Genomic DNA, 19,412 nt, shown 5'->3' with positions numbered 1-19,412 from the left:
GAAAAACCTGTCCATCTTTCCAAATTGCAACTCAGTACACACCAAATACAAAATCCTCCTCCTCTCTTTTCCGTGAACTAATTAACAACTGTCCCTTCCATGAATTATTTTAAAATTACCTATTTCTATATTTTCTAACTGGCTCAATTTGCTACCCGTGTAAATAAATATGTAGCCAATGTTCCTTTTATATATAGAACCAGCCCAGATGCCGAGCAGGGCTGACTCATATTTATAAAGAAGGCTGCACAATTTTTCCGTGATATTAGTTGGTTTCCTGGGTGACAGAGTCTTGTTGCATCATATTCTTTATCTTTCATCCAAATTCCAATTAAATGTGCAAAAGGATACAAGCTGTATTTTTATTTCAGAGGTTACTGGGAAAATATGCCAGTCTGATCATTTAAATGAAATATTGGTTTAATTTCATCTGAGATTTTTGAGGATTTAAATGAACATAATCGAAAAATTATTAAACATGAAAGTGGATGGCAACCTGATTATTCTTAAACCTGGATGAATTCTTAAAGCTGCGTCTACTTAGAGCTGTCCTGATTTTCTTTCTTTCTGTCTTCCCTGCCATGCTCATGTGCACTTCTCTCTTCCCTGACCTGTAAGTTCACCAGTTTCCTATGGTTTTTCCATCACTCTTTTGTTTGAAAATCTCACTTTTTCCTGTTTCAATTACCTCTCTGTGGAGAAAAATATCCTTATAAGTCAATATTCCTTAGCATATGACTCACAATTTTGCATTGAAAATTTCTCCGATATGATCTACTATTACCTAAAATAAAATGGTTATTATTGGACTTATTGTTTTCCACTCACTCTGTGTCCCCCACAACTCATCCCTGGATGGATGGATGGATGGATGGATGGATGGATGGATGGATGGATGCTGTGGGATATTTTGTTTGCATTCTAACACTCCTGAGACTGCCAATAAAGTTTACTTTGAATCAAAGGGCAGAGCTAGCCACTAGCTAACCAAAATTAGCCATAGAACCTTGGAGGACCAAGGAACATATAGAGAGACACAGGAAGTAGTAGGGAGGGGTTTAGAAAAGAGTCTCAGCCTTTTTTAGATCGAGAAAGGAGAGAGAGGGGACATCACTGGTTGCTTCTTCACTGCTTCTCTGATCATTCAGGTTCTTGCCCCAATATCTGACTCCTGAGTTTTTATTGATAATCATAAGATAAATGCTTCAGGTGGGTGCACGATGGATAAACTAATTGACTGATGCTAGGGACAGGTTCAGAACCTAGCACATACTAAGCATGTGCTCTCTACCACTGAGCTCCTAGGACACCTTCTTTTATAATGCCACTAATGTTCTTGTCACTATCCAAGTTTATATTTCGTGGTACTTCTCCTTCTATTCAAAGGGCCATCACATCCTAATTTTGTCCATTTTTATAAGCTCTGTCCGTTTGCAATGGAAAGTGAAAAGCTGATAATTATAGCCAGAAGGTAATAGTAAAAAGAGCACGGGGGGAAGGGGGGGGGGGTGGATATTTAGCTCAGTGGTAGAGTGCTTGTCTAGCAAGTACAAGGCCCTGGGTTCGGTACTCAGCTCCGGAAAATAAAAATTAAAAATTAAAAAAAAAATTTTTTTAAAGAGCATTTGGGGGAGTTATCAAAGCAGGGCCCCTCCCCAGCAAGGAAAGCAGAGAGCTTTTATTAAAGCTCTCATGCGGGGGCTGGAGAGATGGCTCAGTGGTTAAGAGCGCCGACTGCTCTTCCAAAGGTCCTGAGTTCAATTCCCAGCACCCACATGGAGGCTCACAACCATCTGTAATGAGATCTGGCACCTTCTTCTGTATAATAAATAAATAAATAAATAAATAAATAAATAAATAAACAAACAAATAAATAAATAAATAATCTAAAAAAAAAGCTCTCATGCATAATCATATGAGGAAAACATCACATGAAATAGATTCCTCGGCACACACAGCTGGACATCATGCTAACCTCTACATAGATTTTTCAAAAATAGCAGTCAGAACTGCCCCGTGGCTGTAGGATTGAGCTTTCTAATGAGAAAATAATGAGTAATGCTTATTGTAGGTCACCTAGGAGAAGGACTGCGTTGTGGGGCTGGTTTAAAGAATTTGAGTTTCTCTCAAGGAGGGGGGCTTATCAGAAACAGAAAAATACAACAATAAAGGACTATTAATGGGTTAACAGTGATTCTAAAAGTGCAGCTGTTCTCTTCGCCCATGGCATAAACCTAAGTAATTACCCATACAAGTACCTGCCTGGCGGCTAATGCCTTCTTCCGCACATCCTCTGCAAACTGTATAGTGCAAGGCCCAGGGAACTGATGTCTAGTCTACTACAATAGTTACCTGCCAACATAATTTTCTTTTTTAAAAATAGTTTATGTATATTCATTTTATGTGTATATTTGTGTGTGCCTGGTATATGTGTGTATGTACACCACATGCATGCAGAAGATCTTGAAGGTCAGAAGAGGCATCAGATCCCCTGGAATAGGAACTGCAGACAGCTGTGAGCCACTGTGTAGGTTCTGGGAACCAAACCCAAGACTTCTGCAAGAGCAGCAAGTGCTCATGGCGGCTGAGCCACCTCTTCGGCTCTAACATTAATTAATTTTCATTCCAGTACCCACAGCACTTTCTTCCAATTCTCACCTGAATATTTATTTTAGATTATAGTTGATTTGTGTCTAATCACTGTCCTTTTCATATTTGTTCCCTTCCTTCCCCCCACAAAAGCTTTGTATCTGTAGTTGGTACTCAATTTTTGTGTGTGTAAACAATAGTATTCTAACTGTAGCCTCCTTTATTTCTATGTGTGTTGTACAACATTGTCAGGTTGTTTCATCATTAAACAGATATTTGAGTGCCTATTACGTGTCAAGGACTCTTGACAGTAGTGATACAATAATCAACAAATACAAACTTAGGACCTCTGGGTGCCTATACTCTAGAGAAACAGAAACAGAAGAATGATAAATTAGCAAAATATACAGTGTAATAGGTGATAACTACAAAAGAAAATTGAATGATGAAAGATGAGGTTCTGATGTACCTAGAGGTAGAGTGACTGCCTTGTAAGTGCAAGCTCCTGGACTTGGTCTCCAGCACCTCACACGCTCAAAGCATGGGCTGTGTCAGAGGGAAGAGGTTGATATTCTGGACAAGGTAGTGCAGAAAGGCCCTTCTGCACAGATGGCATTTAAGGGAAACCATGAATGAAGAATACAGTAAATATGTGGGGGCTTCTGAGTCAATTGTCGATGTAGCTGGAGATGATCATGCAAGCTGCGTAGTTCAGCAGCTGCCCTGAGGATTAAAGGGGAAAAAAGAGAAAACATGCCTTCTGAGTTAGGCATGGAGGTTAGTGACAGAGGTCAGACCAATAGCTATATGGCAGAAACAGGTGGTAGAAAGGCGGGGAGGTTGGAAGAAGAGTAAGAAATCTCAGAGTAGCCAGAAAGCATGCCCAGGACATGGCAAGTATTTCAAAGAAACAGAGAGAAAGAAAAAAAGTGGGAAGGTTATTGTTGTTGGTTGGTTTTTACTACTTACTCTTCGGGGGGCCCACCACCCAGCTCCCAAATAAACCACACACAGAAGCTTATTATTTCTTATGAATGCCCAGCCTTAGCTTGGCTTGTTTCTAGCCAGCTTTTCTTAAATTATCCCATCTACCTTTTGTCTCTGGGCTTCTACCTTTCTCCTACTTCTATATGTCTTACTTTCATTCACTCTTACTCCATTGCTGTCTGTGTAGCTGGTCCCTGGCATCCTCCTCTCCCTGTTCTCTTGCTCTTTCTTCTTTTCCCCAGATTTCTCCTTCTATTTATTCTCTCTGCCTGCCAACCCCACCTATCCTTTCTCCTGCCATCCAGTTCTTTATTAGACCATCAGGTGTTTTAGACAGGCAAAGTAATACAGCTTCACAAAGTCAAACAAATGCAATATAAACAAAAGTAACACATCTTAAAATAATATTCTACAAGTTATAGTTTTGTTTTTTTTTTTTTTTTTTTTTTTAGTAACTTAGAAAAAATGGGCAGGCCTAGCCCAGCTGCATGTCAGCAGCTCTATAAATAACTGCACTGAGGGTAAAGGTTCTGGGAAGGAAAAGAACATTATTTCATTAAAAGGGTAATTATTCCTCCCATCTCTTTCACATGGTTTAAGGTAAATTATTCTTGCTAAAGTAAGAAATCCAGGTGATTAATTGAACTAGCTGGGTTAACTCCTATGTTTTGGGAAGTATAGAATGTTACGTCTCCATTCAACGCCAGAGATAAAACTTAAAATTCAATTCTTTTGACCAGAAGGAAGTATCTGTCTTAATGGGCCTCAACACAAATATCCCTTCAAAACTACTATAGCATTTCCCCCTCTAGAGAGTGTGGGAGACCAGCTCCCACATTTATTTACCCCAGGGGCTCTTGAGGAGTGAGGGATAAGAAGAGATTTAGATAGAAATATAGAGGAGAGAGACAGTTAGAAACACAAGATAGCTTTGGGTGGGCCTGGATCCTTATCCACTGGCTCCTTCTGTCTCTACTAAAGAGCTTTTAAAGGAATGCCAAGGGGTGGAGCTAAAGACCTCCCCCCAGCACAGCCAAGTGCAGACCATCCCAGTCACCTGGTGACCATGCATGTGGTCAAGCCATCCCCTAATGCAGCCCTGTTGTATAAAGTAAGCTCAAATTTCACTAGGAAACCTTTGTGGGCTCCCACAAGAGAGGTAATCCTAACATCGTTATGAGATGGGCTGAAATTGGGGAATAAATATAACCCATTTTCATTATGAAAATCCTAGAGAACTAAATCTAAAGCTGGTCACCAAAAGGAATTAGCATCTTTTGGTCACACCCTTATGTATCTCCTGTAGGCAGAAGTGTTCCCGTGGAAGGAGGTAAGAAATCAGACCCCCCCCCCCTTTCTGATATTCCTGGACTGAGACCCAAGGATATTTCCTGCTTCTGACCAAGGACAAGGAAACTATTCACCCTGAGACCCTTGCTCCTAAACTGTCTGCCAGTTTTTACCTCCTGCCCTCAGCAGTATTCCCTAGACTAACAGCTGTATGTCAAGTAAGCCCTTTGCCCCATACTTTGATTAGTGTTTATTGTATGAGAATACTTCGTTTCTGATTTTCCTGTACCAAATGGTTTTTAAAATATTATTTTCAAAGAATTACATATTAATTCTATAATAAGAATATTGTGGTAATTTGTCACAATTTAACTCTTCATGACTAAATCTATATGGTCTTAAGAAGTGTAATGGATATTCAGACTAGGACTCCAGTAACTTCTAGGACTATTCAACTATACTAACTACCTAAAAAAGCTAACTGTCATCAGCTTAGACCTTTCTTTATCTTTTTTTTGGGGGGGGGGACGGGAGGGGAGATGTTGAAACAAGGTCTCTCTATTACTTATCTCTGGCTGTCCTGGAACTCACTATGTAGACCAGGCTGGCCCCAAACTCAGAGAGATATATCTGCCTCTACCTCCCAAGTGCTGGGATTAAAGGTATATGCCACCATACCTGGCTCCTATTCTTTTTCAAAGCAAAGAAAAAATATTAAACATATATAGGGAAGAGGAATAAACAAAAGGGTGTAGTGTGGTGATATTGTGTTCCCCAATATATTGTGCACCCTAATAAACTTATCTGGGGGGTCAGAGAATAGAACAGCCACAAAATTAAACATAGAGGTTAGGCAATGGTAGCACACACACGCCTTTAATCCTGGCATTCCAGAGGCAGAGATCCATGTGGATCTCTGTGAGTTCAAAGCCACACTGGAAACAGCCAGGCATGGCAACACACGCCTTTAATCTCAGCAAGTGATGGCAAAAAGCAGAAAGGTATATAAGGTGTGAAAACCAGGAACTAGAGCCTGGTTAAGCTTTTAGGCTTTTGAGCAGCAGTTCAGCTGATATCCATTCGGATAAGGACACAGAGGCTTCCAGTTTGAGGAAACGAGATCAGCTGAGGAATAGGTGAAGTGAGATTAGCTGTGGCTGGTTCTGTTTCTGTGATCTTTCAGCGTTCACCCAATACCTGGCTCCAGGTTTGTTTTTATTAATAAAACCTTTTAAGATTCATGCTACAGTTTGTCTTCAGAGTATTGACACAAACTTTGGGCTTTTAAGAGAAAAATAATTAGGGTAGGAGGGCATAATTAAGTAGTCCTAAAGATGTGGTCCTTCCTTTATTTTCTTAGTTCAGGTCCTATGAGATGATGTCTCAGGGTGTCCATCTTAGGCCACTTTTGTTCAATATAGAAATATAAGCATCTTTGCATAAAAATAACTGAGCCATGGTATCTACTGTACAAAATGGATTTCAGAGTGGTTGAAGGCCTACAGCATTGGTTCCTAAGCAGGGGAAAAAGCTCTTTGTTCTCTTCTTATTTTCGTGTCCATCTGTCCAAAGAACTGTGTATAATGGTCAATCACTCTAAATTCAGCTCATTAGACAAGATCAGAAACATCTGGATTTAAAACAGCCAATCAAATCAATTAATGATCTGTCACCTATGTACGTCCCAAAGATAACCCTAGCGGATTCCCTCAGCAATTTCAACTGAAGACAGTGAAGAAATCTGTTCATGAAATTAGAAACTGTAGCTGGGTCTTGTAGACTTGGAGTTGGACCAGCAGTTAGGGGTCCCACATAAAATAAGTTAGCTAAATAGTCTGAAGAGAAAAGGGAAGGACTATGATACCCTGCGGGATGAAGAGAGTGGTGGCTATGAAGTTTAGGTAGTTACAAGCATGGGGATGACCTCAAAGCTCCCTAGTGTATCTAGGAGGGGGAGTGAGAGCGGAGGGAGGGGAGGTAATAATATATTCAATGCTTAAACTAGTTGAGCAACCAAAGAAACCAAATCAAAGTGATTACTTCAAGACTGCCCCTTGGCAACTAAATCATTAAAATTACCCAATTGTTCATTTTTTTTTTTTCTGGAACTGGAGTTAGTGGGTGTTGGAAATTGAACCCGGGTCCTTTGGAGGAGCAGTCAGTCAGAGACTGCTGAGCCGTCTCTCCAGTCCCAATTGTTAATTTTTAATTATATATAAAAAACCCTTTGTGGTCGAATTAAAGATAGTGGTATTTGGGTTTTAATTATATATACATTATATATCCTTCTGAATAAATATCCTTCTGAATAAAAGACCAAAAATTAACTTACTTTAAAATAGTCATCCAAGATAAACTTTTTTCTTTCTTTCTTTTAAACTGATGGAGGAGGGTGGGAAAAAGTGGCTCTGAGGTGGATTTAAATGTCAAGAATAAACTAGCAGGCCCAGACAGAAGAATAAAAAGGAGTCCCACCCACAGGCTTCACAACTCTAGAAATTTGTAATTCAATGTCTTAAAGACCAACTCTTGTCTGAGATATCTGCAGGATATTTTTAATGTGAATCAAGCAGCAATCAAGAGAATTCTTCACTTTAGAAATTCAGTTTAGTGCCCTGAGTTGGTGATGCATGCCTTTAATCCCACCACTGGGGAGACAGAGGCAGACAGATCTCTGTGAGTTCGAGGCCAGCCTGGGCTACAGAGCGAGTTCCAGGACTACACAGAGAAACCCTGTCTCAAACAAACAAATCCAGTTTAGTTACTCTTGAAAAAGTATGAAACCTGGGAACATAGAGGTCGCCTTCCCACTAGTAAATCACAGCCTCACTTCCTGCTGTACCATATAGGATCAGATTTTCTTAGGATACCAGACACCAATCCCTACTTTATCAGTGTAGCTCTTCCAATTTCCAAATTTGCACAACCAACCTGTAAGTGGCTTGCATAGGGCAAGTACAGATACACACTTGCTATACCAAAAACAAAACACCAACCATAGGGTTTGAATAAAAATGACCTCCAATAGGTTCATATATTTGAACGCTTAGTCACCAGGGAGTGGAACTGTTTGAGAAGGATTAGAAAGTGTGGCCTTGGTGAGTCTCTCTTTCTCTCTCTCTCTCTCTCTCTCTCTCTCTCTCTCTCTCTCTCTCTCTCCATCAGGGTGTAAGTCTCTTAGCAACATCTCTGCTCTCTAGCACCATGGCTATCTGCTTCCCACCATAATAAGGACTAAACGTCTAGAACTGTAAGCAAGCCCCTGATCAAATGCTTTCTAAGAGCTGCTTGGTCATATTGTTTCATTATAGCAATAATCCTACAACACCTACTCTAAGTCTTCTGTCCTACTTACCTCACTACTCTCTAAAGGCAGGTCCTCTTCATCTCCTTTTCCTGTAAAAGAATCCCACTAAGAACATTTCTATCTTATAGGCCAGGGAAGAAAGAAAGAAAGCAAATTCAAATTCTAAGATCTATTTTCACAGAAGACCCCTGTGCATGCATGTCTCATTGGACAAGGTCTTACTGTGTAGTCCTGGCTGGCCTAATATTGAGTTAGGCTGGCTTTGAACTCAACAGAGGTCCACCAATTAAAGGCATATGATGGGCCACCTCTGGGTAAATTCATCAATGCACTAAGAGATAATTTGGAAGAGAATTATGCTGTCTTCATCTGCCAACATCATCAAAGATGAGGATTTGCTCTGGGAAAAAAAATAATGTTTCAAAAAAATGTTTGAATTTAGGGAATTTTTAATCAATAGCCCTATCATAAAATGAATTTTGTCACAGCCATTTTTTCTGTTATAAAAATGCCAATGATTCAGTATTATAAAAATTATATTTAGCTCAAAACAGGTTGCCAAATTTAAGCAATAATTGGGGAGTAAATCCTTATTACCTAACTGGAAAAAGCACTAAACTTAGCATGTTTTTAAAAAGAAGCATATGAAAACACTGAATACTTAAATTATCTTTTGGAAAAGTAACACAAAACTAATACATCTTTATAAAAAAATTACATGATAAAACAGACCCACTGACTGCCAACAGGCAGGTAATTTAATCCAATCCATCTACCTGGATGAGGTAGTCCTAACAGCTGTGCGTTGCCTGGGATTCAGAGCCAAATAAGCATGGTAGTTGCCATAGTGACAATATGCCCCTTTTGGAACCTGGAACTCGGTAGTACTAGGTATTTTTATGAGCTTCCTAACACCAGTGCCTCCTCCCACGCTCTGAATCATAGCTCAGGCTCTATAACTTCATGAAATGTGATTTTATCCTGACCTTTGTACATTGACTTTGTTCCTTTAGCAATAGAATGCATACATAAACGTCAAAAGAAATAATGTAGTAGACAATTAATATTAAGTGTATTGCTTTGATAAATTCTGCATCAGCATTGGAATTTACTGTTTTCTTATTATGATAATATCTTATTAATTCATGTCTTAGCTCACAGTTACAGATAAAAGCATTCCTATCTTTGTTTAATAAGAAAATAAAAATACAAACATAACACCTAGAAACACTTTTATTTTAAGCAAAATACCCTTTTTTTTTTTTTAGACAACATTTTTAATCATTAAAGCCTAACCATTAATATTACCCAGGAAGAAGGCAGCATATTTCTAGTGAATTACAAATCAGAGTATATTTGCGTTCACAGTTTTTTGATGCATTTTGGTGACTTGCAATAATATCATGCTGCTACTTCTGAATTTTCTTTGGCTCAGTTGCTAGTTTAAATTAAAAGCAGCATATTTATAACAGCCTGAACTGGAAACAATCTATAAATATCTATCAATTATTGGGTGGACATAACAACAAAAAAATGCAGAATGAAATGCTGCTCTGCAACATAAAGGAATGTGTGGTATTTCACGAATGAACCTCAAAATATCATGCTGAGTAAAAGAAACCTGAGAGGTCATATATTCTATAATTCCATCTGAAATGTCCAAAGAAGGCAACATAGACAAAAATGTACACAATGGTTTGGTAAATGGTTGAAGGAGGATTAGCCATATATGGAAGGAACCTTATTCATGGGAAGAAAATGTTCTCAATCTGATTTATGGTGGTTGCATCACTTGACAAAATTACTAAAGATCCTTCAGTTAAATACTTGAAATAGGCAGTTTTACGGCATGGAAAATATATCTTGACGGAACGGTAAGTGCGTGTTTTTAAGAATCTAAGAACAGGACTGCAGAAATCCCTGCCCAATAAAAAGCACAGACACAAGAGGTTAAGCATCTTGTTTAAAGTTCACCCAGCTAGTTCACAGCCAACTCAGGAGAAGAACTGAACCTCAGCTTCCCACTCATTTTACTGAAACTGCTCAAGGAAATTTTTTCAATTACTCTTTTATGGATTAAATTTCTTTCATCCATATTTTGGTGCATTCTGTTTACTCTCTCCCCCATGATCCCTCCCACTGTTCTTCACAGATTCCTTCCAGAATTCATGCTCTTTTGTTTTGCTTTGTGATCCACTGGTTGTATGCAGGGCTGTCTGTGTGGCCGGAGGTCTGGAAATACTCACTGGAGCCTGATGGGCCCCCTACCTGCTATACTACTGAAGGCAATAACTGTTCCTCCCCCAGCATCCATCAGTTGCCAAGCATACAACAGGGAGAGAACTTTAAAAAACCAAAGCTACACAGGAAATCCCTGTCTCAAAAAAACCAAAAAATAAAATAAAATAAAACTATAATACACAGAAAAAAAATGTATTTGAAAGGGGATTGTGAAAGCACCAGAATTTGAGAAGCAATGATTGATTCAAATCTATAAAACATTCATAAATAAAGAGTAATATGCAGAAAAACCAAAACCAAGAAAAACTCATTTGTCATTTTCTAAGGCCTTACTTTCAAAATGGGAAATAAAAAAAATTAGGCATTAACTGTTACTAATTTTGTTTTGGACTTCTTCTTATGTTACTGGTTTTTGAAAGTTTCTAACGACTACAGGATAATACAAACTAGTAACTGTAGATGCAATGAAAGAAAAGGAAGTTATAATTTTAAAAGGGATTCAGGCAAAGGTCCAGACTAGAAGTGGGTTCACCCATTTCAAACAAAGCAGACTCTCTCACACAGGTGTGCCCTACATTTCTGGATTGTAGTTCATTCCAAATATTGTCAAGTTGACAACCGAGAATGGCCAGTACAGAGGTGCACACTAAAGCGAAACTCCAGAAGTCTATGGCTCTCTTCAAAGCACTTCAATGACTTTGAAACTGATATTCAAATCCAAGTCTTAATTTCATAATTTACCACTTAATGTTCATAGAATGCTAATAAAACATAATTACATAGAATTTATAGACAAGGGTCCACAGAAATGACCTATCTTGAATACATTTTTATTAAAAGTACCAAGTGAACAGATGGAAATTCAGAAGTAACAGAATACTATTATTGGTAGCTTATTAGGTACATGACACCAAAATGTATTTTTAAAAATGTGAGCAGCAAGGTCTGCTCTCAGGGCTAAAAGCATCTATAATAGCTAGTTTCTTAGTGTGCAAGAGACTGTTCAAACACTTTGAAGCAGCAGACTCCGTTGAGCAGTCCCCAATTATTACAAAAATCTTATTCCTTTCTGATTTCGCTGCCTCTTACAACTTGAGTGAGCTACTTCGCATGCTGAGAATTTGAGGGGCTATGTTTTGAGAATTCCTTTCTTCCGGGGCACCAAACTAAAGAAAAGCTCTCCTCCCCAACTTGTTTGCAGGAGTATCAGTTAATACTAAAACGTACTTTAACTCGTGTTCTTTATACACAGGGGTATGCTGTTATGGAGGTGTATGTACACTGGTACACAGACGATCCAAGTCTACGACTCCCTTCAAAAACCCTTCAAAGACTTGACGAAGCTGGAAATTAAAACCTCCGTCTTAACTTCCTAATTTGCTGCTGTGGCCGCCACTAAATGATCGTTAGCTGTGAATAAGACATACTAATTACACAGAACTTCTGCAGACAAGGGTCCAGAGAGCCTTTAGGTCTGGGTACCCGCCGGAAAGAAGAAAATCGTTAGCCATATTTTTTTCCTCCCCCTCTAAAGACTAAGGGTGGCGCTGTCTTCACTCGTTCGGCATCCGGGCGTGAGCGGCCTCCGCTCGTCGGAGGAGGCAGGTCCGCGTGCCGCCTAGACCCGCCCTCTCGGTAGCCGACTTGGTCCTCCTCGGAGCAAATAGGACGGAGAAGGACGCTGGTGTGCAGGCCCTCGGGATCCGCGCCCCTAGCCCAGCGAATGAGAAAGCGGCGGGAAGGCTCGCCCGGAGCCGGGGTCCACCATGAGCATGCTGCAAGGGCCGGACCCAGCCCGAAAGGGGCGCCCGGCGTGGCTCCGCCTCCACGCCGTGGCTCCGCCCCCGCGCCGCCAGCTCCGCCCTCCAGCCGGCTAGCGTCCTGGATCACGTGCCGCGCGGTTCAGGCAACCAGGAGCTCCCCGGTTCCGGAAGTCGCGCACAGCCGCGCCAGGCTCCGCCCACCGCCATGACGTCAAGTTCAGTCCCTACCACTACCGAGCCTCCGCGTCCGGGTCCGGGGAGAGTCGCGGTTTCCTTAGAGGCAGCGTGGTCACCTCCGGGCCCCGGGTCCGTTGGAACGAGGGTTTTGAGGTTGTTAAGTGGGCTGACCGGGGCGTCCTTGCGTGCGGTACGGAAGACCGGCGGCCGGCGGCGAGCCGGCCTCTCCACCACTCTTGCTGCACTTGGTTCCGCCGAAGCGCACGACGGTTCCGCCCCCTTCTTCCTTGTCATTGATGTTGTTGTTCTTGTCAGTGCCGCAGCCCCGACCGCCGGGAGCGCGAACCCGAGCCGGGGCCGCCCGGGTGGTGCGGTGGCGGCGGCGGCGGCAGCGGCAGCGGCTGCGGCTGCGGCAGCTACGCCGGCTGCGGGGGCTGCTGCGAGGACTGCGCAGGCGGCCGGGGGCGGGCGGCCGGCGGCGGGGCCGGATGGCTCTGTGCGGGCAGGCAGCCGGCGCCGCGTCGCTGCCCAGCGAACTCATCGTGCACATCTTCTCCTTCCTGCCGCCGCCCGACCGGCTGCGGGCCTCGGCCTCCTGCTCGCACTGGCGTGAGTGCCTCTTCTACCCGGCGCTGTGGCCCCAGCTCCGCCTCTGCCTCCGCGTCTCGCCCGCCGAGCAGCCGCGGCTAGAGTTCCTCATGCGCAAGTGCGGCTGGTTCGTGCGGGAGCTGCGCGTTGAATTCGCCGCGGAGAATTACCTGAGCGGAGGCGGCGGCCCCGGCGACGGCGAGGGCGGCGGCGGCGCCGACACGGGCACCGGAGGGGAGGAAGGTGAGGCCCTGCAGCTCTCCTCTCGCTGGCTGGAAGTGCTGCGCATCTACTTGGAGCTGGTGTTGTGCGTGCTGCTCAGCATCCGGAACAACAGGTAGGTTTGCGTGGGGAGCACGAGGGTCTCTCCTCTCCTTCGCCTGGGAACCATCCCGTGGGATGCGCCAGCCGGTCTCAGCGTGGCCTTGGGGTAGATGCAGCTATCGGTCCTGACCCGGCTATTTCCTGAGACAAGAGGTGATAACGGGTCTTGGCGTGACACTTTATCAAACACCGTTCCTGGCGCCTCCCAGGCACGGTTCATTCATCCGTTCTTCACCATGGGATAGAGCTACCGGGCAATGTCATTCTTTATTTTGTGCGTGGGAGAGTTGTGAGTTAAGAGTGAGGCTTGTTCAAGAAACAAGGCGAGTTTTCTTGATTGGTGATAGTAATTCGTAGTGAGGGAGTGAGTAGTTTTACTGCTGGTGTCCATGATGACAAGAATTAACCGACAAGAAATCTGTAACAGTCCTTTTTTTGCCTGGAATAGTTTCATTAATCTGGGCCAGGCCCAAAGAGTACTTGTTAAAAGTTATTGAGGGAGATTGCAGAGTTGTGGAACCCCTCCCCATGCACCATCAGACTGAACTTATTCCCAGTGATTCACTTGGAAATAACACAGTGTAACTTGGGGTGGGGTGAAGGAGCTGGCCAGAGTCTGGCGGGGTGGGGTGGGGATGGGATTAAGTATGAAACTGTCATTTTGCATCAGGACTTTACTATAATTTCACCTAGAGCTTATAACGCATATTTGGAGCCCGGGACAGACTATATCCTAATCAATATTTCTCTGTTGTTCTATGAAAGCCTAGTGTCCTTCAAACCATATTTATATTTTCTGTATCTGGATATTTATTCCAACCTTACAGCACTTTTAATTTGGGAGACAGAGAGAGAACCTTACATAGTTGTCATTGTAGCAGTTTACAAATAATTGTTTTTCTGACTTGACTCTGACACTGTTAGAGTCAGTGTAGAAAGTATTGCCCCACTTTACAGCCCGGAAACGGGTACTCAATCGATCAAGTGATGTACACAATGTCAGATGGCATTATTTTTCTCTAAGAGCAGTGCTCTTCCTTCCACAATAAATAACCACACCATCATCGTGTTAAATAGTATTGAGAGGCTGGGCGCTCGCCTTTAATCCCAGCACTCGGGAGGCAGAGGCAGACGGATCTCTGAGTTTGAGGCCTCCAGGTCTACAGCTCGAGTTCCAGGACAGGCTCCCAAGCTACACAGAGAAACCTCGTCTTGGAAAAAAAAGAGTTAAGAGCAGGTTGTGTTTAATGCTAGGCCATGTATGTCTATATATAGATTACATTTTTTTCATAATCTGTGTCTCAATCAAGAGGTATAGCATAGGGTATCATGTGGAAGCCAGGCATGATACAGATTTGGAATCTCAGTACTTGGGAGCTAGAGGCAGGGAGATCAGGAGTTCAAGATCATCCTCTGCTGAACAAGATCAAGACCAGCCTGGGTTTTGTGAAACCCTGTCCCAAGAAACAATATTTTAAAAAAATGTTGATGGAATATGGCTCCGTTATTCCAGGGGCCTGTTTTCCTAAGCTTTTCACATTAAGCCATTCCACTTACTTGCTTTGATTTTTGTCAAGATAGGCTATTAAGGCTAAAAATGTTCTTACCTAGGTTGGAGGCTTCCTGTCAGAGTTGAACATAGCCGGGCGGTGGTGGCGCACGCCTTTAATCCCAGCACTCGGGAGGCAGAGCCAGGCGGATCTCTGTGAGTTCAAGGCCAGCCTGGGCTACCAAGTGAGTTCCAGGAAAGGCGCAAAGCTATACAGAGAAACCCTGTCTCAAAAAAAAAGAAAAGCAGAATTGAACATAGCTAGGGACCCTGCAAAGGGACAGTGGGGATGGGGAATCGGCATTGATTCAAGGAAGCACCACTTCTCACAGTTCTTTTAGGTATTTTAATGATTTATGGGTGGATATATAGCATGTATACACAATAATAGAATACCACATTTTGTCTTTAATTCTCTTTTTCTCTTTCACCCTTACCATGTAAGCTTCTCTCCTAATGTACTTGTTTGTGAGGCCATATGCATTTGCTCTTCTGGGTCCACTAATCACTTCTCTGCTGACAGCTGTCAGTCATCTGTGAGTGTAAGGTTTTCCTTTCATCTGCTGTAGTGATGGAACTGCACATTGTGCTGCTTGGATAGCATATTCTGTGTGTGTGTGTGTGTGTGTGTATGTGTGTGTGTGTGTGTGTATGTATATTGTTTGTACTCTATGCTATTTCTTTTCAACTAAATTTTGTTGGACTGGGGTGTAGCTTTGCTAAGTATTTTTCTGACATACAGGAAGTCCTGGGTTCAGTCCCAAACACCACTTAAATTGGCAGTGGTAGCGTACATCTGTACTTCAACACTTAGAAGAGGCAAAAGAATCCAAGTTCAAGGTCAGCCTTGGCTATGTAGCTAGTTAAGGCCAGGGTGGGATACACAAGGCTCTTTCTCTCAAAAAAAAAAAATTGTGTTTATATGTTTTGAGTTAACGTCATCTTTATTTTTGGAAATGTCTAAATATTCTGATACTGGAAGTATTCAAATGATAAAATATAATTGGAATTTTTAAGCTTTAACAAATTAAAACTATTTTAAACTAAGTTTCTTTCTTTCCCTCCTTCCTTCTATTCTTTCTTTTTTTGAGACAGGATTTCTCTATGTAGTCCTGACTGTCCTAGAACTCACTGTGTAGACTAGTCTGGCATAGAACTCAAGAGATCCACCTGTCTCTGCCTCCCGTTGGGGTTAAAGTCCTGTGCTGCTACTACCCTGCATTAAACTAAGTTTTTCACTCACTAATTTTAGTTACTCAAGTTCACCAAGTTTAGTAAAGCCTGTGATTTTTTTGTATTTGTATTTTTAGTGACATTTGTGATTCTGTGATCAAAAACTGGATTTAGGTGGTGGTGCACACTTTTAGTCCCAGCACGCAGAGATTAAACCAAACAAACAAGAAATAAAACAAAACATAAAAACAAACTAGTCTGTTATCGCAAATCTTACTGATAATCTTTTTGGTTTTTGAGACAGGGTTTCCCTGTGTAGCTTTGTGCCTTTCCTGGAACTCACTTGGTAGCCCAGGCTGGCCTCGAACTCACAGAGCTCCACCTGGCTCTGCCTCCCGAGTGCTGGGATTACAGGCATGCACCACCACTGCCCCGCCCTTACTGATAATCCTAAAGTTTCTCTTTTTCTAAATAGGAAATACAACTTTTCATTACTGAGTATTTGATCTGGCACCTAGACTGAAAGCTACAAATACATTTCTGACCTTGTTGTTTTGAATATAGTAGAATTTCTTATAGAGCCACTGCAGAAGTTCAACCCTTTTAACACACATTTTAATGAGCTCTTACTGCATCTCTAGACAAAGCTTTTCTGAAACCTGCAGCACTGTATTTTACCTTCAAAGATTGTCATCTGCTCCTAACATCTAAGATACCAATATGGCAGCCATAAACTGAACACTTGTCACAGGAATGAAAAGCTAACACAGGACGATGAAGTACAAACTAGAAAGGATGCCTGAGGGACAATGGTGGCCCACGCCTTTAATCCCAGCAGCACTCGGGAGGCAGAGCCAGGCGGATCTCTGTGAGTTCAAGGCCAGCCTGGGCTACAGAGTGAGATCCAGGAAAGGCGCAAAGCTACACAGAGAGACCCTGTCTCAAAAAAAAAAAAGAAAGAAAGAAAGAAAGAAAATACCCACAACTATAGGTTACTGGTTTTAGTTCTTTTCCTTTGGGGAATGAACATATCCAGAACAAAATAAAATAACTGAGTTGTGTAAAGAATTCAGCACAAAGCTTGGAAGTGGAATGTCTGATACAATGATTCATTTTAAAAAATGGTAGAAATCACAAAGCAAAAACATTATAAATTTTAAAAGAATGGGTTTGTATTTATACTTCTCACTAGTTATTAAATTTTAGGGTTTGGAAACAAAAAACTACTAAGTGACATTGTTAACACTGTTTAGGTCCACAGTTTTTACAAAGAATACATTCTTTTTTTTTTTTTTTTATTGCTTTTTCAAGACAGGTTTTCTCTGTGTAGTCCTGGCTGTCCTAGAACTCACTCTGTAGCCCAGGCTGGTCTTGAACTCACAGAGATCCGCCTGGCTCTGCCTCCGAGTGCTGCTGGGATTAAGGCGTGGGCCACCATTGTCCCTCAGGCATCCTTTCTAGTTTGTACTTCATCGTCCTGTGTTAGCTTTTCATTCCTGTGACAAGTGTTCAGTTAGAGTCACTTACGAAAAACAAAGAGTTGCCAGGCTTAGTGACCAATGCCTTTAATCCTAGCATTGGGAGGCAGAGGCTGGCAGGGCTACACAGAGAAACCCTGTCTCAAGAAATAAATAAATAATAAGTATTTTGGCTTACACTTTTGAAGGTTTCAGCCCATGGTCAATTGGCCCTGTTGCTTTTGGAGCTGTCTCATTATTTACATTTTCTACCACCCTCCAGAATTACTCAGGCCTACTTTAACCATGGACTTTGAGAATAATCCATATCCAAATTTCAGCACTATCTCATAAAAAAGTCTATTAAGCATGATATGAAATCCACAAAAAAAAAAAAAAAATCAGTTTTAAAGTCTTTTTAAAAAGTCTATTAGTAATTCTTAGATTTGGTCTTGTTATTTGACATATGCAGGTAAGGAGTCTACTAAGACATAATAATACAACAAGTCCTGTTAAAAACACAGCTTAGAGATTGGAGAAATGGCTTAGTGAATAAGAGTATTTGCTGTGGAAGCATGAAGACCTGAGTTTAAACCCTCAGTTCCCATGTACAAAAAAACCAAACATACAACATCATCAGAGAACACAGACATGTAGATCCTAGGAGCTCACAGACCAACCAGCTTAGCTGAAAAGGTGAGCTTCCTGTTCAGTGAAAGATACTGTCTCAAGATAATATGGAAGACACTCAACAGCCTCCTCTGGCCTCGATGTGCATGCACACACATATGAGGTGCACACCTGCATACATGTACATGCCCCACACATGCATATATACACCACACCACACATACAGCAGAGATTTGCACATTGTGTTTATTACTATGCTACTCACAGTAATCACAAATGAAATCAGCTTAGATGCCCATCAACACATGATTGGATAGATAAATGAAATATATACACAAGAGAATCTTCTTTAGCCCTAAAAAACAGAAACATCATTTGCAGAAAAATGGATGAAATGAAAGATCTGCATGTTAAGTGGAATAAGCCAGACTCAGGACTATAAGTATCACATTTTCTCCCATATGTATTATCAAATATAAAATATAAGACATTAAAAAAGTAGATTCCAGAAAGTAGAAGGGAACCAGCAGAAGTGGAGAGGGGAACAGCAAAGGGCAATGGGAGGTGGATATAATCAGATATGTTATGTTCATGTATAAAAATGTTATAATGGAATCCATTATTTTATATAGTAAATATAATTATTAAAATCTTAAAATAAGTTAAAGGTTCTTTAGCCGTGTCAGATACTATCTCAGATGATAAGGATGCCTTGAAGGTGTTCTCTCCAACAAATTTGAGCCTTACTTATCTTGAAAGAAAATGTCTTCCAGCAACCGACAAAATACCATAAGAGACAGCTTTCATTTTTATGAGCTCACTAATTATTACCTGCTTTTAAAAGTTTATTTTTAGAATAAACAAAAAATGTGGAGACTGACCAATTCATACTTCCTACGAAGTAGTGCTTATAGATAAGACAAGTGAGTCTGTGCATTCCTGACAGGCTCAATACCCTAAAACTGACACAGTAATGGGGTTCCCCAAAGACAACTTAAAGACCACTGAGAATAGAGGCTACTCAAACTTGCTGGAAGGGCTGCTATGAAAGGGAGTTTCTCTCTAGGGCATGGTATCATTTTATGTTTCTTGAGCAACTGATAAAATGCAAAGGGACAAAAAGAAAATTGACTTAAACCATTGAGAAACTTGAGTGAAGTAATTAAGTCTATTTTAATGTAGTGTTATTCTTGAGGCAGCCTTGGAAGAGTTCTCCTAACTTGAGACCTAAACTGATAACTAAAGAAAATATAGGATTTTTTTTTTTTTTTAATCTTTTTTGGTTTTTCAAGACAGGGTTTCTCCGTGTAGTTTTGGTGCCTGTCCTGGATCTCTCT

At 41.5% G+C, this 19,412-nt stretch overlaps 1 protein-coding gene across 1 annotated transcript in view; it reads left to right on the top strand.

Annotated features, from left to right (window-relative positions):
• The first annotated feature begins 12,344 nt into the window (after positions 1–12,344).
• The window catches only part of Fbxo33 (F-box protein 33), a 29,151-nt gene continuing 22,083 nt past the window's right edge, over positions 12,345–19,412 (top strand). Inside the window, exon 1 of the mRNA XM_036206380.1 lies at positions 12,345–13,279. Coding sequence (XP_036062273.1) covers positions 12,651–13,279 — 629 coding nt within the window. The 5' untranslated portion in view covers positions 12,345–12,650. The remainder of the gene's footprint in view (positions 13,280–19,412) is intronic.

Source organism: Onychomys torridus, chromosome 14 (genome assembly GCF_903995425.1).
Source record: "Onychomys torridus chromosome 14, mOncTor1.1, whole genome shotgun sequence".
Classification (NCBI taxonomy): domain Eukaryota; kingdom Metazoa; phylum Chordata; class Mammalia; order Rodentia; family Cricetidae; genus Onychomys; species Onychomys torridus.
Note: the sequence above shows the minus strand (reverse complement) of the source record. Positions and strands in the feature narration are given on the sequence as shown.